Consider the following 17995-nt stretch of genomic DNA (forward strand, 5'->3'; position numbering starts at 1 on the left):
TTCTTCAACTTTTTTTTTTTTTTATCTTGGAGGATGCTCTTCTCTCATAGGAAAGAGTTGTGATGACTCTGTAAGTGACGGGACTGTAAGTGTCTGGCTTGCAGTTTAGCTCACTTCTGGCCTGACTTTTCTTCATGTAAGCTCTTGTAAGATAAATAAATTCCATCTTAATCAAATGACACACCTTTAAGGAGTTTCCTGATGTGTACTTCCCCTGGCTTTAATCATCATCGGTGACTGATAGGAATTTTATATCTCTTAACCATGAAATAATTGATCCTTTATGCCTTTATACATACTACTTCATATATATATATATATATATATATATATATATATATATATATATATATATATATATATATATATATATAATTCTCATGTCTAAAATTCTATAATGCTTTCTCTTTCCTGGAATCTCCTGATCCATTGGGGGTGAATTTTCAAACAGCATTTTAGTGAATATTATTATTTTTGTTTTGTTTTATTTTTTGAGTCAAGGTTTCTCTGTGTAATAGCCCTGGCAGTCCTGGAACTCGCTCTGTAGATCATGCTGGCCTCAAACTCACAGAGATTCACCTGGCTCTGCCTCCGGAGTGCTGGGATTAAAGGCATGCACCACCACTGCCCAGCTAATGAATATTATTTTAATGGACTTTAACTTTTTCCTCCTTTCTTTGTCATTATTTATACTTTTTTTTTTCCTCCAAAGAGGGCAACTGCAGAGTCCTCTCCCCCTCAAGGGCTTCAGTTACACAACTTTGCATATTAGTTAAGTGCATGCTACAGAAGAAAGGAAGGTCAGATAACTGTCTTATCTCATTCTTGTACTGTTTCTCCATAACAGCTGGTAAATGTGATGGGAAGGAACAATGAGAGCTACCATCAGGCCTTCATCCTGGTGGGCTTTTCTGACCGGCCTAGACTGGAGATGATTCTCTTTGCTTTTATCTTAGTGTTTTATGTCCTAACTCTGGTGGGCAACACTGCCATCATCTTCTTGTCAGTCATAGACTCCAGGCTCCACATGCCCATGTACTTCTTCCTTGGGAACCTGTCTTTCCTGGATCTTTGCTTTACTACAAGCATTGTTCCCCAGCTGCTGTGGAACCTCTGGGGACCAGACAAGAGCATCACCTACCATGGCTGTGCAGCTCAGCTCTACATCTATATGGTGCTGGGCTCCACTGAATGTGTTCTCTTGGCTGTCATGTCCTATGACCGCTATGTGGCTGTCTGCCGGCCCCTGCACTACACAGTGGTCATGCACCCACGTCTCTGCCTACAGCTGGTGAGTGTGGCCTGGTGCTGTGGCTTCCTAAACTCATTTGTCATGTGTCCTCAGACGATGCAGCTCTCCCGCTGTGGACATCAAAGGGTGGACCACTTTCTCTGTGAGATGCCTGCCCTTATTGCCATGTCCTGTGAAGACACTATGCTTGTGGAAGCTTGTGCTTTTGTCCTGGGGGTGGTCCTTCTCCTGGTGCCCCTCTCTCTCATCCTTCTCTCTTATGGTATGATTGCTGCCGCGGTGCTGAGGATTAAGTCAACGGCAGGGCGCTGGAAGGCCTTCAACACCTGCTCATCCCACCTGATTGTGGTCTCTCTCTTCTATGGGACCATCATCTACATGTACTTGCAGCCGGCCAACAGCTACTCCCAAGATCAAGGCAAATTTCTCACTCTCTTCTACACCATCGTCACACCCAGTGTCAACCCACTGATCTATACTCTGAGGAACAAGGATGTGAAGGGGGCAGTGAGGAAGTTCCTGGGACGGGAGAAAGGGGCTGGAGACTCTTAAGTGAGAGGGACACTTGACCAGCACAAGGTGGCCATAGCAGCCTTGTCCAAAGTCCTTGAGACTAGAATTGCCTTGGATCATTGTTATAGTGTGTTTGCATGTATGTGATGAAATAACTTGGGGAAGAACCTCTAAGCTAAAATGAAGTTCATTTATATTTCATAAATATCCCTTATACATAATCTAAAAGTAATTTTATACAGTATTTTTAGTGCACCTGTGCTTTGCCTATGGTCTATTTCATGAGGTCAGAGGTAAAATTTTCCACTTATGATGAGTGTCATGTTGGTGCTCAAAAAGCTTGGGATTTTGGAAATTTAGATTTTGCATTTTTCAGACAGAGGATGCTCAACCTGGAGACATGATTTGAGTATCATTGCTATCTTGGGTGTGTAGGTAACTGTAAGAACTTGTGATCAAGGAGAGATGACAAGCATAATGCCTTTGAGTTTGAGACTGAGCTGACCCTGCATCTTCAGATGGGAAGTATCTTTCCCCATCTGTAGGCATTGCTCTGGGATGCCTTTACACTTATCAACTATCCTCAACTGCAGGGCACCTACAGACCTATTTTAGTCCTAGTAAGACACTAAACAGCCTGCACACAATGTAGTGGACATAAAAAAAAAAAGTGATACAACACATGTGGCCTTTGCTCAAAGCTGTCACATTTATGACTGGTGTTTTTCAGATTGGAAGACATCAACATCAGTAAAAATCACAGCCTTTTGTCCCAGGCATGGGTTGGCTCCCCATAAGAGGGGCTCGCCCTTTAAGCTATTGTCTGAATAGGAGTTGCTGAGTCAGTCACCTGCACCTTCCCCCTTGATGTTTCCCGTAGCAGAGTGCCTCTAAGAAGGCTGACCACAGCAGAGGACACACACTCGGAACTGATGACTTTGGTTTCCATAAGCAGGTGCTCACAAACAGCTGTGAATCTCCCTCTCAAAGTGAGTTGTCCTGTGTTTGCATTAATTATCACCCTCATCAAAAATTACTGAGGACCAAGCTTGTACAAACCAGTGCATCCTAGAAGTAGAACTTACTATGAGTCACAGACTTTCCAAAACTTGGCTGGGGATCAGAATTCTTTTTTGTTTTTTTTGAGACAGAGTTTCTCTGTGTAACAACCCTGGCTCTCCTGGAACGTGTGCCACCACTACTACCAGGAGAGGTCAGTATTTTTAACATACACTTTTCCAAGCATTCCCCAAACTTTCTCCATCAACCATGCCTCCTGAGTGCTGACATTAGAGGTGTGTACCACCATGTTCAGCAAAAGCAACAGTCTCTCTTTTTTTAATTGAAAAAAATTGAATCCAATATATTTTGATCACATTTTCCCTCCACATCCAAATTCTCCCCACCTCCACCCACTGAACTTTGTTTGCTCTCTCTGTCTCTCTCTATATATATATCTGTCTCTCTGTCTCTCTCTGTGTCTGTCTGTCTGTCTCTCTCTCTCTCTCTCTCTCTCTTAAAACAAAGGAACAACAACAAAAAACCCACAAAACAAAAATAAAAATAAATAAGTATCACTGCCTGGGGGGCCAGCCTCCAGCAGCAAAGGGCTGAAATGGAAATCCACAGCATCAGCTCATACTAGACTTTTTTATCTCAGGGGGTTGGGGAAAAAGACACTCACATTCTCTTAATGGTTTCCTTTTTTATTCTTTTCTGTTTTTCTCTTTTCTTCTCGTTTCTTCTACTGCATACTTTTTTTCTACAGCTTATATACCCCAACAAAATCTTTCAGGCAATGCAGGAGCCACAACGTGGTTACATTCTATTTTTCAAGTGAATAATTATAATGAATACAGGTAAAGACATATTTTTCATCTCCCTTACATGATTAAAAACAAAGTCACCCCGATAACCCACATACATTTACATCTAAGTAATTTGTTACAGATTAACAGAACATGAGCAAGCAAGGAGCATTTTTTTCTTAGCCAACTCTTTTGTTGGCAGGGTTCATATTGTGGTTACAAAGAAAGAATCAATCATTTTATTATTTATCTTAAAGGATAATCTTATAAGGAACGGGATCTTAAAGGAATCACAAACCTAAACTTTTATACATAAAACAATCAGTCAGCTCTACTTTAAATCTTTGGGGTGCATATCTATTCATCAATAGTTTCTTTTTTTTTTTTTTTTTTTTGGTTTTTCAAGACAGGGTTTCTCTGTGTAGCTTTGCGCCTTTCCTGGAACTCACTTGGTAGCCCAGGCTGGCCTCGAACTCACAGAGATCCACCTGCCTCTGCCTCCCGAGTGCTGGGATTAAAGGCGTGCGCCACCACCGCCCGGCTAATCATCAATAGTTTCTTATATCAGAAGATTGAGGGCAGGAATGGGTACAAGCAATTAATCATTACCTTTGATCATCAATCAAGCCTAGCAAGGAAAGTACATCAGCTAGCAACTATTGGGCCTGCTTTGTATTTTTGACCCTAATCTAATGAATCTATAACTCAGCTATGTGTCTTGGTGATGTTTAGATTGTTTCCTGGGGTTTTACATCTCAAAGCTATTATCCAAACATCTAATCTAACCTGAAGTTATTTTGAGGCTTTGTTTCAGCTAATGATGCACTCTGAAACCTGTGAACACATCTCTCAGCATTAAGATAAAAGGAATTTGAGCCAACTTGACTCTTGGGACTCAACTGTCATCCTTAATCATTAACCTAAGCCACAATCTATATGGCTCCTCAATAGAAACCCATGTTTTGTAGCAGTATGACACTTCCTTGTTCATATTTTTATTCATCAAAAATCTGTATAAACCAACATTATTATTATCAATAGACAGTACAGTTTAAGAAGAAATCATCTTCATAATAATCTTCAGGTAAAAATACCCAGTAGAATGAAATGTTTCCCTGAGATAAACATACGACATTACAGGCAGTGGGGGGCTCCCCACACACATTCACACCACGCCAGATAACAGAGGAAGACATCAGCAGCAAACATATAAAGGCACAGCAGAAGCAAAAGACATTCCAGGGTCTGTGGTCTTGGGGCCTTGCCTAACCAAGATTGACCCATCAGAGAGTTTCCTCCTGGTGGGTTGACATCTTGAACTTTAATTGACACTTGCTGCCCCTCTGACAATGGCCACCGGCAAACAAGGAAAAGACCAATAAAACAGAAAATGCCCAAATGAAGCAAAATGAGACAGAGAGTCAACAAAAATACCACTGAATTCATTTTGTGATGGCCAACTACTCCGGAGAATAGGCCTGCCCTGAATTGTGATTGATATACCCTGTGAGACTCCATTGGAGAAAACAGGTTTTTCCCATGCCAGGAGATATCAGTAGCAGATAGCTTCTTGGTTGGGATGGGAGCCTGTGTCCACTGCCCCATCTCAGTGCTAGAACCACTATAGGTTTGAACCTGTGCAGATCTTGTGCATGTTGCTACACTCTGTGTCTAGAAGACACTGTTTCCTTGGAATCATCCATCACCTCTGCCTCTTGCAATCTTCCTGCTTTCTCTTCTGCACAGCTCCCTGTAGCCTTGAGGGGAGGGGTTTGATGAAGACATCCCATTTAGGACTGAGGGCTCCAAGGTCTCTTACACTCTTTGCATTGTCCAGTTGTGGGTTTCTGCGTGAATCCATCTACCACAAGAAGAAGCTTCTCTTCTTGATACAACCTTCTTGAGAGTTGATTGAGGCAGCCTTCATTTAATACCATGTTCTTTTAACAGACTAATAGTGATGGGTTTTCCCCTCGGCCTGTGACCAATCTAATCTCAAGTTTTTGGCCATAACAGTAGTGCCAGGTGTGGGTCACATCTCATGGAGTGGGCCTCAACCCAGTGAAAAAGTGATTGGTGACTCCCATCACGTTTGTGTCACGGTTGCATCAGCTTATCTTCCAGGGTGGTCACTGTTGTAGGTCACAGAGTTGTGGCTGGTGATATTGATGATTGCCTTTCTCCTCTGGAAGCAGGCAGAGTTCCTTCAAAAATCATAAATACTAGACAGCAGGGGTGAAGCCTCTAGGCACCAGCTCAACTTATTTGTGTTCGATGCCGTAAGGAAGTGCTGTATTTGGCAACACGGCCTTACCATCAAGTTGTGGAGAGTAACCAACAGGCAGGGCAATAACATGTGATGTTTGGGTTTCCATGGGGCCCCTTTCGTCACCGACTCAATGAGACGTAACCTATTTTTGGCACTGGATGTCTTACTTGGTGGCAAGATATCTAGTTGAAACATTGTCTCCCATAAATACATGGTGATTCCATTTAGACTCCTTTTATATAAGTATGTATGTTAGGAAGCGTCTACAGTAGTAGGTTTCCATATGGTTTTCAAATGGCCTTGAGTGTTAATTTTCCTTCCCCATATTTCCTCCTTTACCCCTCATTTCTGTCCCTTCTCTAATACTTCTTTCCTAGTTTCCCCTTTATCACTCCAAAGCAAACTATTCTATTTCCCTTCCCTTGAGTTTCCTCTCCCCCTCCACCATCCTTTACTAGGTACCTAACTTCTGTGCTTATTTTAATTGTAGCACACATACTGAAGGTTTAAAAGCTAATATCCACATGTAAGAGAAAACATACAATATTTGTCTTTTTGTGTCTGGGTTATACCTCACTCAGGATGATTTTTTTTCTAGCTCCACTCACTTACCTGCAAATTTCAGTTTCATTTTTCTTAGCAGCCGAATAATATTCCATTGTGTAAATGTACCACATTTTCATTATTCATTCATCTGTTGATGTACATCTAGGTTGTTTCCAATTTCTGCCTATTATACATAGAGTAGCAATGAACACGGATGAGCAAGTATCTCAGTAGAAGAGTGCGGAGTCCTTTGGGTACTCCACTGTACCCAAATCAATTTACAGTGATTTGGCCCACTGCCAAATCAACCTAAATGGAGGGAAACTCAAAGCATTTCCACTAAAATCAGGAACCAGACAAGACTGTCCACTCTCTCCACACCTGCTCAATACAGTACTTGAAGTCTCAGCTGGAGCAGTCAGACAACTGAAGGAGTTCAAGCAGTAGAAATTGGAAAGGAAAAAGTCAAAGTATCTTTATTTGCAGATGATACAATTTTATACAAAAAGACCCTTAAAATCTCCACCAGAAAATTTCTACAGCTAATAAACACTTTCAGCAAAGTAGCAGAATACAAAATTAACACAAAGATCAGTAGCTTTCCTATATATAAATGATAAACACACTGAAAAAGAAATCAGGAAAATAGTACCTTTCACAATAGTGCATCTATCTACCTACCTATCTGTCTATCTATCTATCTATCTATCTATCTATCTATCTATCTATCATCTACCTACCTATCTATATCTCTATATATGATATAGATATTCCTGGATATATCCAACGAAGTGAAAGATTTGTATAATAAAAATTAAGATATTGAAGAAATAAATTGAGGAAGACACTACAAGGTAGAAAGATCTCCCATGCTCATGGATCAGTAGAATTAAAATTGTGAAAATGGCCATTTTACCTAAAGAAATTTACAGATTCAACTTACATCATCAAAATTACAACATAATTTGAAAAAAAAAAACAATTTCATATAGAAACACACACAAAAATCCAGGATAGCCTAAAGCAATACTGAATAGTAAAAAGAACTGCTGGAGGTATCACCATCCCAGATTTCAAGTTGTATTACTGAGCTATAGTAATAAAACCAGCATGGTATTGTCACACTAACAGAAATACTGATCAATGGAGTTGAATTTAAAGCCAGACATAAGTACCAAAACTAAAGACACCTGTTTGTTTGTTTTTCCAAAGAAACAAAAAATACACAGTGGAGAAAAGACATCTTCAACAAATGATACTGGCCAAACTGGATGGCTGCCTGTAGAAGAATGAAAATAGATCCACCACTATTACTGAACAAAACTCAACTCCAAATGTATCAAGGACCTCAACATAAGACCACACACTCTGAATCTGATAGACAAGAAATGGGGACTAGTCTTGAACTCATGGCACAAGAAAAGACTTTCAGAACAGGAACCCAATAGCACACACACTAAAAAACAACAATTAATGAATAGAATGAACCTTGTGTAGCCAAGAAGTTTCTGTATGGTGAAGAACACCATAATTCTGGCAAATCAGCAGCCTACAGAATGGAAAAAGATCTTTACCAAGTATATGTCTGATAGAGGGTTAGTATCTACAATACATAAGAAACTGAACATCAAGAAAACACCCAGTAAAAACTGGGGTACAGAACTAAGTAGAGGGTTCTCAAAAGATGAAATACAAATGGCTGAGAAATACTTAGAGAAATGTATGATGTCTTTAGCCATCAGAGAAATACAAATTAAAACTACTTTGAGGCTGGGCGGTGGTGATACATGCCTTTAATCCCAGTACTCAGGAAGCAGAGACAGGAGGATCTCTGTGACTTCAGGTCCAGCCTTGTCTACAGAGTGAGTTCCAGGACAGCCAGGGCTACACAGAGAAACCCTGTCTTGAAACAAACAAACCAACAAACAAGCCAAAAAACTACTATGAGATTTCATCTTATGCCATTCAGAATGGCCAAGATCAATAAAACAAATGGCAGCACATACAAGAGAGGATATGGGTAAAGGGGAATGTTTACTTATTGCTGGTGGGAGTGCAAACTTGTACAGCCACTGTGGAAATCAGTGTGGCAGTTCCTTGGGAAGCTAGGAATAGATCTACCTCAAGACCGAGCTCTACCACTCTACAGCAATTTACAAATTGCTGTAAATTGCCTTTATAAAGTTGAGGAATATTCTTGTATCCTTAGTCTCTCTAGGACTTTTATCATGAAGAGATGTTGGATCTTATCAAAGGCCTTTTCTGCATCTAACAACATAATCATGTGTTTTGTTTTCAATTTTGTGTATGTGGTGGATTACATCTAATGATTTATGTATATTGAACCATCCCTGCATCTCTGGAATAAAGCTGACTTGATTATGTTGAATAATCTTTTTGATGTGTTTTTGGATTCAGTTTGCAAGTATTTTATTGAGAAGTTTTGCATCTATGTTCACATAGGATATTAGCCTATAATTTTCTCTTTTGGGTGGCCCTTTTTTGATATCAGGGTAATAATGGGTTTGTAAAAAGAATTGGGAAATGTTTCTTCAGTTTCTATTTTGGGGACTAATTTGAGGAGTATTGGCATTGATTTTTTTTTAAGTTCTGGTAGAATTCTGTGCTGAATCTATCTGGCACTAAGCTATTTTTTGGTTGGAGACCTTCATTAACTGCTTCTATTTCTCTGGGGGGGGTCATTGTTTATTTGATCATGATTTAGCTTTGATCAATTGTATATATCAAAGAATTCATTTCTTTTTGGTTTTCCAGCTTGGTGGAGCCAGATTTTAAAGTATGTCCTTATGATTCTCTGAATTTCCTCAGTGTCTCTTGTGATGCCCCATTTTCATATCTAAATGTATTAATTGGATCTTCTCTTTCCATCTTTTAGTTAACTTGGCTAAGGGTTTGCCAATTTTGTTGATTTTCTCAAAGAAATAATTCTTCAACTCATTGATTTTGTGTGTGTGTGTGTGTGTGTGTGTGTGTGTGTGTGTGTGTGTGTGCTTTTTGTTTCTATTTCATTGATTTTAGCCATGAATTCAATTATCTCTTCCATCTATTTGGTTTGAGAATTATTTCTTCTTGTTGTTCTAGAGTTTTCAGTGTATCATTAAGTTACTGATATGAAATCTCTCCAGTTTATGTTTAATGTAGGCATTTATTGCTGTGAGCTCGCCTCTTTGAACTGCCTCCCGTGTGCCCCAAAGGTTGTTTTCGCTTTCATTCAGTTCTAGAAAGGTTTTAATTTCCTTCTTGATTCTGTCTTGACCTACTTTTTCATTCATTAGTGAGTTCTTCGGTTCCCACAAGTCTGTAGATGTTCTGCTGTCTCTGTGGACTTTCTTCTGCTCCCACCCCACCCCCATCCCATCCCCCACCTCATTCCCCCACCCTCCACCCCTCCTTTGATTTATGCATACTGTGTCTCAGAGCTTCAACTTCTTAAGTGAGAAAAAGACTTCAGGATGAGATTTTTCTTTAAATTTCAAAGTATTGACTTATTAAATATAATTAATGTAGTTCAAAAAAGAAGTGGAAATAACAATCTAAGCTTTTCTTTGTTATTGCTAACAATTTTTGCCAATAGTGCTTTTTACAATCTGATTTTCTGATTATCTTTCTACTATATATAGTTAAGGCATCATAATGTACTCCAGAAACATGCATAACAAATATTTATCAATTAAAACAGTTATACAAAAACTGTAGTATGTTTCTGTGCAAGTCAGATCACTTTAAGGTTTATTTACATTGTTTACTAAGTGATACACTCTTTTTCTTTCCAGAAACAGCTCTATGTTTTCTATCTAATGACCCTCTCTTATCAATTTTTACTACTTTCTTCAGGATCCAGTTAAAAGTTAGAACTGACTAGGAAACTTCCTCCTTGTTGGCTATCTTTTACATTACCAGAGGTGTTATACAGATTGCTGGGGAGAAAAGTCCTCAACATTCTTTTTCATTAAAAAAAAAAAAATCTTTATTTATTATGTATACAGTGTTCTGCCTGCATGTATGCCTGCAGGCCAGAAGAGGGCACCAGATCTCATTACAGATGGCTGTGAGCCACCATGTGGTTGACCTCAGGACATCTGGAAGAACAACCAGTGCTCTTAACTGCTGAGCCATCTCTCCAGCCCTCAACAACATTCTTAACCACCTGTGAACCCTGTGAGCTACAGTGTGCACTGTCTTGACAAGATATTCACATGGTGTAATAGTGGTAGGAATGCTATGGGGCTAACCAACTGATTCATTATTGGATTAAAGCTCACTTCACAGAGGAACATAAGCCAGATAAGATACTGTAAATCTGACCAGGAATCCAGGGCTGGGAAGCTAATAGACACCAGACCAAAGTAGTAAACATTTCAGAATGGAGTGGGGAGGGACACATGAGCCCACCTTACCTGAGTAGCTATTGATAATTGATGGCTGCTTGAGGGGGGTCAGTTTTCTTTAAGGGTATGACCCCTTGTAGGGCAATCAATCATATTCCTGAGGATGGCTCCACACCCATGTGCATATGGGCAGCACTAATTGGACTCAGTGGTGAGAGAGAGAGAGAGAGAGAGAGCAAGGAAATAGACGTGAATCTGGAGGGAGTTAGGAGGAGAGAGGAGGTGAATCTGATCAAAATGCATTGTAAGTATATGTATAAGTGTATGTATATGAGATTCTCAAGAAACTAACAAAAATGCTATATTAAAACTAGAAAAGGGCCAGGTGGCAATGGCACACGCCTTTGATCCCAGCACTTGGGAGGCAGAGGCAGGAGGATCTCTGTGAGTTCAAGGCCAGCCTGGTCTACATAGTGAGATCCAGGACAGCCAGGGCTACACAGAGAAACCCTGTCTCAAAAAACAAAACAAAACAAAAAACCTAGTATAATTCCAGGCAGTGGTGGTGCACACCTTTAATCCCAGCACTCAGGAGGCAGAGGCAAGTGGATCTCTATGAGTTTGAGGCCAACCTGGTCTACATAGTTTCAGGACAGCCAGGGCTACATGATGAAAGCTTATCTTGAAAAACAAAAACAAACAACACCAAAAACTTAGAAAACAAAAATATGAATTTTGATGTATGTAAAACCTCAATAAAGCAAATTTTAAAAAGCATCAAACCTTTACAGATTTCCTACCTGACAAGAATGAACTACACACATACTGGGGTTCGACTTCTTCCTCTTTACTCCCTGATCTCCATGCCTGAGAGCAGACGTTGATGTGAAAGATGCTGTCAAGCCTTGGGGGCACTGATGTTAATGAACTATTTTGGAAGGAGTCTTTGAAATGTATTTTTAAAATGTATTGACTTCTTTTTAAAGTCTTTTAATAGTTAAATAACATGTAGCAGGTTTCATTATGGCATTTGCTGGCCATAATGAACTCTGCATCCTACCCTAGAGATTCTTGTGCATCCACATTAATCGTTCACTATTCACAAAAGCAAGGAGAGAAAATCAGCCTAGGTGCCCATCAATGGTCAGATAGATAATGAAGACATGGCACATATACACAACTGAATTTTATTCAGCTATGAAGAAAACCAAAACTATAAAATTTCAGGAAAATTGATGTATACAGAAATTATTACATTAAGCAAGGTAATTCAGACTCAGAAAAAAACAATTAATGCATGTTCTCGCTCATATGTGTGAGCTTCTAATTATTCCATGTGTGCATTTATGTAGGAGTGAGTGGGTTTATGTCATGAAAGCAGAAGGGGGACCATGAGAGATGATGTGGAGGTTTTTTTGTTTTGTTTTGTTTTGTTGGGTTTTTTTTGGTTTTTCGAGACAGGGTTTCTCTGTGTAGCTTTGCGCCTTTCCTGGGACTCACTTGGTAGCCCAGGCTGGCCTCGAACTCACAGAGATCCGCCTGGCTCTGCCTCCCGAGTGCTGGGATTAAAGGCATGCGCCACCACCGCCCGGCCAATGTGGAGGTTTTAAAGAAGGGGTGGGGAGGGGAAACGTGGGAACCCAGAGAAGGAAGAACCAAACAAAATATGTATGAATACGTCATAATGAAACCTACTACTTTGTATGCTAATCGAGTCTCTTTGGAACAACAAAACCTTGGTGAATCATTGACAGCTTTTGCTTGATGTTAGGTGGAAATTGTGAGGTCTGAAGGAAACTAAAGGCGTCACTTATGTCCAGAAGTGACAGGTTTGGCTCAGCTCAAGTTGGACTACAGAAGAGTTGCTAAGTGCTACACCCAGCGTCTCTCAGGTACCTGTGAAATGGGTTTCTGCCAGCCAGAAAGGGCCACGTGGAGTAACACCTGTGCTTCCATAGCAAAGCCCATGCTGGCCTCCAGACACCTGCAGTCCATAGTCACACTTTCTCCAGTAGTCCTGGCCATGTCCAGTCGGCTTCTTTTTCTCTGTGCTCTGGCCTCTCCTACATGCCTCTGGACTTTCTCTCTCTCTTACCTACAATAAGACCTCTCTAATCATGCACCAGCCATTGTAGTGACTTCTTTCTTAGGCCCTCGCTTATAGAAACGATTTTTGTAATGAAATTCAAATTTACTCAACATGTTAACCTTTATCATTTCTATTATACTCACTATATTATTTTGATACCTCATTTATTTCTAATTTTACTAGAAAAATACATATACTTACTCATTTTAAAAAATCTATCCTTTCATGGCACTGTTTGGCTCAAACTATGCTCACATTTTCTTGATCACTTTAACAATATGGACAAGTTTCAAAATGTAATATGTTTATTCAGTCAATCTTCTTTCTAACTGTTGCCAGTATTTGAGTGATATAGTTAAGAATGTTCCACAAGCATTTCTGCCCTGTGAGTTTCTTAAAATATTCGTTTGAGGAGGATTGGGTTGAAATTAAGGATCATTATGTAAACAGTTTGTAATCTGAAATGTAGCATATTTTAAGGACAGGAGAAACTAAATACAATGACTTAACAACTCAAAAAAAGTGCTCAGGCAATCTACTATTATCAAACAATTAATACTCTTAGGAGAAGTGATTTCTCCTCTCATTTTGGAGTTTGGCTCATTTCAAGGGATGTGTCTTAAGTGAACTTACTGTTGAGACTAATTAATTACCTTTCTCTATACCCACTAAAAAAAAAAAATCTCCCGAGAGTTGTTTCTCTGAGTTAGTCCTTCCAACTCTTGGGAATGGGAGGAAGGGACCCAGGGAATTCAGTATTGTAAATAACTTATCGTCTTATGAAGAACTCCATAGGAGCTTCCTGATTTCCTAAGAGTCTGAACCCTTTAAAAGTCTCCCCAGTTCAGTATGGGAAAGAAATATTAGGTTGGGGACAGGGTATCTGTGTCACCCCCTTTCCAGGGAGCAAGTGGGAGGTGATTGTTTCTGTAGTGGGGGAAGGTTGCTTGTTGCAGTTAACACAGTGTGTTCACCATGTTCTGAACAGCTGAATACTTACTTCCAGGTCAGTCTTTGGGAGAAAATCAATGTTTCTCTCTCTCCTCATTTTTAAGTTTTACGGGGCAAGAGATAGCAAACACCAAGTCAATGTTTGATCAACCAGCTCCTTGGACCATTCTTGTCTTTGTTCTGTAGATATTCGCTGTTTAGCTAGGTTTCCAATCAACAGAGTCATTTTTCTCTTCAGAAAACCCTCTTTAATTTTGTCACCCACAAAGCTGCTGCTATAATTTGACTCTGTTCCCCAAAGTTCTTGTATTGGACACTGACTGCCTGGTGCAGAGGTGTTGAGAGTAGGTACTGTTGAAAGGTGAGTAGGTCACAAAGGCTCTCCTGATGCACTGGGTTAGCACTGCTGTTATCACGGGGGTGGGTAAGCTATCATATAGGTGAGTTCTGAATAAAATAATGACTGACCGCTCTTTCTCTCTGTTGTCCTTCTACTATGGGATGGCAAAGCAAAATTTACTCACCAAGTATGTCCTCAGGATCCCAAGCCTCCAAAACTGGAAAGAACTGTAAACCAAACACATTTCTGTTTGTTACAGATCACCCGTTCTTGGTATTTAGTTGTAGCAGCATGGAGCGGACCATAGATCCGTCCCGGCTTTTTCCTGAACACGTAACAGCTGTGCAGCTCTCTCGGCTTACACTACATACTGCCATAAGCATGATCAGAATATGAGATTTTACTACTGCTAGTGAATTAAACCTATTAATTTCTTTATATCACAAGTATTCTGAGAGTGCCTTGGACAATTGACAAATTGCTATAAAAACCTGTCTCCAGTGATTTTGAAGCCGAGTTTTCACCAGTGAGCCATAGGTCAAGGCATTTCTTTGGCCAAGAAAATAGCCTTTGACCTTCAGTTAAAGAACGTGGTCAAAAGAGCTTCCTTTTTGCATATTTGCACACATGATATTTAATTTCTACTGCATCTACTTTCCATTTATTAAATTACTGGGTTTCCTTCTCTAAAACTGGAACCAAGGCACGGTTATAGTGTAAACACAGACAGGTAACAGGCTATTGGCTTGCAACATCTGGGGTGTGTGGGAAGACAAGTGCTGGGTTCTGTAGCCCAAGGACATGGCTGCAACTCTTCTCGGGTGAAAGGCCAAGCACTGGGAGCCATCTCTGGGAGTGTTTCAACCTTTGGCAATTTTTTTTTCTCTTGGGAAAATGCCCTGGCTTGCCTTAATCACCTTTAACAAGAGAGATGACTCTGAAGGGCCTCATCTGGTTGCAATGGCTCAATCCCAGACTCAGTTTCTTCTGACAGCTCTTCCAGATGCAGGTCGTTATGAGTACAGGGCGCTGCTGCAGGGAGGGAGTATTCCTAAGCAGACTGCCGGCAGGTGAACTCTGGGCTTGCAGAACGCTAGTGCTTCAGGAAGCTTGAAAATCCAACTAGTCTCGTGTTTATATTGCTCTTTTTTTTTTCCTGTGTGCCGTGATTTTCATAAAAAACGCTACATAATGAAAGCTGCTTTGGGTCTCTTAGGCAATGTCACTTGAATCGCTAGGTGAAGACATGAGACCAAATCATTAACTTCATGGAAACCAGAACATTTAGGGCCATGGACTCTTAATTTCCTGGAGCATAGTTATTGTGAGTAACTGGTAATGTTGTGCTGTGCCTCATTCCTGTCTAACCTGTAATTCATGGCACAAGATTGTAAGAACAAGAGGCAATGTTTTTGGTTTGGTTTTGGTTTTGGTTTTTCCATTGATCTATGATAATTGAAACAGGACATGGGATGAGGAAATGGGAGATGCAAGCAAATTATTTGAAACAATTTTTTCACAAAGTTCAGGTGATTGTATCAAATCTTTGAAAAGCACTGCAATGTTAGAAGGCAGGCAATTTTAAAATGTGGTTTTATTTCTGAAAACATCGATAAAAGCTCCTCTTCAAAATAAGTTTTTTGAATGTTTATCTAGTTACCTTAATTGACTGGACTAGAGCACTATTTAGGGGAGAGTTTGAGCTTCCATCCATGGCAGACAAACATCTTCTCCCAGGACTTCATACCACAGGCAAGCATTAAGCAAGTGGCTATGGGTAACATCTGGATGGTATGGTGCAAAGTGTCCCTGCTGGGGACCGTTTGTGTCCAGATCAACTTGGCTCTTTTCTAATCCTTGCGTGTCATGCTTTCTAAACAGGTATGTGAGGTCACAGCTGATGGAGAACAATGAGAGCTCTGAGGACTTTATCCTCCTGGGCTTCTCCGACTGGCCCAGGCTGGAGATGGTCCTCTTTGCTGTCAACATGGTCTTTTACTTCCTGGCCGTCACAGGCAACTCAACCATCATCTTCCTTTCCCTGGTGGACCTTCGGCTGCACACACCCATGTATTTCTTCCTCGGCAACCTGTCCCTTCTCGACCTCTGCTACACAACAAGTAGCATTCCCCAGCTGCAGGTTAACCTCTGGGGCCCTCGGAAGACCATCAGCTTCGTAGGGTGTGTCATTCAGCTCTTTGCTTTCCTGTCTGTGGGGGGCATTGAGTGCATTCTCCTGTCGGTGATGGCCTACGACCGCTTCGTGGCTGTCTGCAAGCCTCTGCACTACCTGACCATCATGCACCCACAGCTATGTCTGAAGCTGGCGGCCTTTGCCTGGCTCAGTGGGATTGCCAATTCCATACTGATGTCCCCATTGACCATGTCTCTGGGGCGATGCGGGCATCGCCGTATCAACCACTTTGTGTGTGAGATGCCAGCCATCATCCGAATCTCCTGTGTGGACACAAGCCGGGTAGAAGGCCTAGCGTTCTTCCTGGCCATCCCCATTGTCCTCGTGCCCCTCACCATGATCCTGGTCTCCTACGGCTACATTGCCGCTGCCGTGTTGCGAATCAAGTCTGCAGCTGGCCGGCGCAAGGCCTTCAACACCTGCTCCTCACACATGGTGGTGGTGTCTCTCTTCTACAGTACCATTATCTACATGTACATGCAGCCTGGGAACGTGGCAAGTCAGGACCAGGGCAAGTTTCTCACCCTGTTCTACTGCCTGGTGACGCCCACACTGAACCCTTTCATCTACTCGCTCAGAAACAAAGACATGAAGGCAGCCATGTTGAAGGTCCTTGGGAAAGACAGAAGCCTGCTGGACCCTGGAGGGCACTGATGGGGCCTGGGGCTCACCGCAGTTGTTCATCTGTTTCAGAACCATAGTGAGTGACAGCAGCAATAAGCTGACAGTGGTGAAGAGGTGGGGTCTTGCAGCCCAGTAGTCCTAAATCAGTGGTGTGTGTGTGTGTGTGTGTGTGTGTGTGTGTGTGTGTGTGTGTGTGTGTTACTGCCTTCAGTGAATAGAGCCTTCATGTCACCGAGAGGGGATATGGCTACTTGCAAAAGACAACAAACTGACAGAAAGAGGCACCGGCTTGCTTTCTGCACGCAGCGGGGATAACGACTGATTTGCAGCTAACCCGTGGTGCTGTGATGCTAAGAGCAGTCAGATTCAAGGGGCAGGAGACACCGCAGGGCAGAGTGTGTGCGCACAGGTGCTGTGTATTGGTGAGGGAATGACCGAACCTTTGCTCGTCTCCCTTTTCCAGCTCTATTGCTCCACCCTGTGGAAACTACATAGCACTCCCCCAGGCTCTCACCAGCCAACCCTCCCCACTGCGCGGCACGTACAACTTAACCCGTTTGACTAAAAGCACTGCTTATTTTAGATTTGAGGTCGCGAGCCAGGCATAGGTCACAGAATGAGTTTAATGAACGCAGCAAGCGTTTCAACGTGTGCTAGAGTCACACAAAACAGAGCGGGCTGATTCGGGCTGGGGTGATTCGGCATGGTATTTTGACGCGACAGATGTGCTTTTGGTTTTGTTTTGTTTTTTTTACTCTTTTGTTGCTTTTGAGGCAGGGTCTCCCTGTGTAGTGAGTGCCTCTCCTGCCTTAGTCTCCCGAGTGCTGGGATTGCAAATATTTGTGTTTGGCTTTGTTGTTTTGGTTTGTCTGTTTGTTTTTTCTTTTTCTCTTCTTTCTTTTCTATCTGTTGTGGAGCTGGCATGGAAGCCAGGGTCTTGCACACCCTAGACAAGCACTTGACCTCTGCACTCTACCCACTTCACTAACATATTTCTAATGGGGGATACAAAAACTTGAAGTCCCGGTTCTAGAGTTCCCATTGGAACACGCTGCTGAGA

General features: G+C 41.5%; 1 protein-coding gene and 1 pseudogene across 3 annotated transcripts; both read left to right on the top strand.

Moving 5' to 3' along the window:
- The first annotated feature begins 859 nt into the window (after window positions 1–859).
- On the top strand, window positions 860–8076 carry LOC102905849 (putative olfactory receptor 2W6). 3 transcript variants are annotated; one of them, XM_015992493.1, is made up of 2 exons: window positions 860–1767; window positions 8061–8076. In XM_015992493.1, the coding sequence occupies exons 1-2, from the start codon at window positions 860–862 to the stop codon at window positions 8074–8076; spliced, it is 924 nt and encodes a 307-aa protein (XP_015847979.1). The 3 variants fall into 3 exon arrangements, with proteins under 3 accessions (XP_015847979.1, XP_015847980.1, XP_006973714.1); XM_015992494.1 differs by lacking the exon at window positions 8061–8076 and adding an exon at window positions 3831–3843; XM_006973652.1 differs by lacking the exon at window positions 8061–8076 and having other exon boundaries at window positions 860–1804.
- A 7941-nt stretch (window positions 8077–16017) lies between these two features.
- LOC102905541 (putative olfactory receptor 2W6 pseudogene) lies at window positions 16018–17071 on the top strand (annotated as a pseudogene).
- Window positions 17072–17995: the final 924 nt, after the last annotated feature.

Source organism: Peromyscus maniculatus, chromosome 8, assembly GCF_049852395.1.
Source record: "Peromyscus maniculatus bairdii isolate BWxNUB_F1_BW_parent chromosome 8, HU_Pman_BW_mat_3.1, whole genome shotgun sequence".
NCBI classification, from domain to species: Eukaryota; Metazoa; Chordata; class Mammalia; order Rodentia; family Cricetidae; genus Peromyscus; species Peromyscus maniculatus.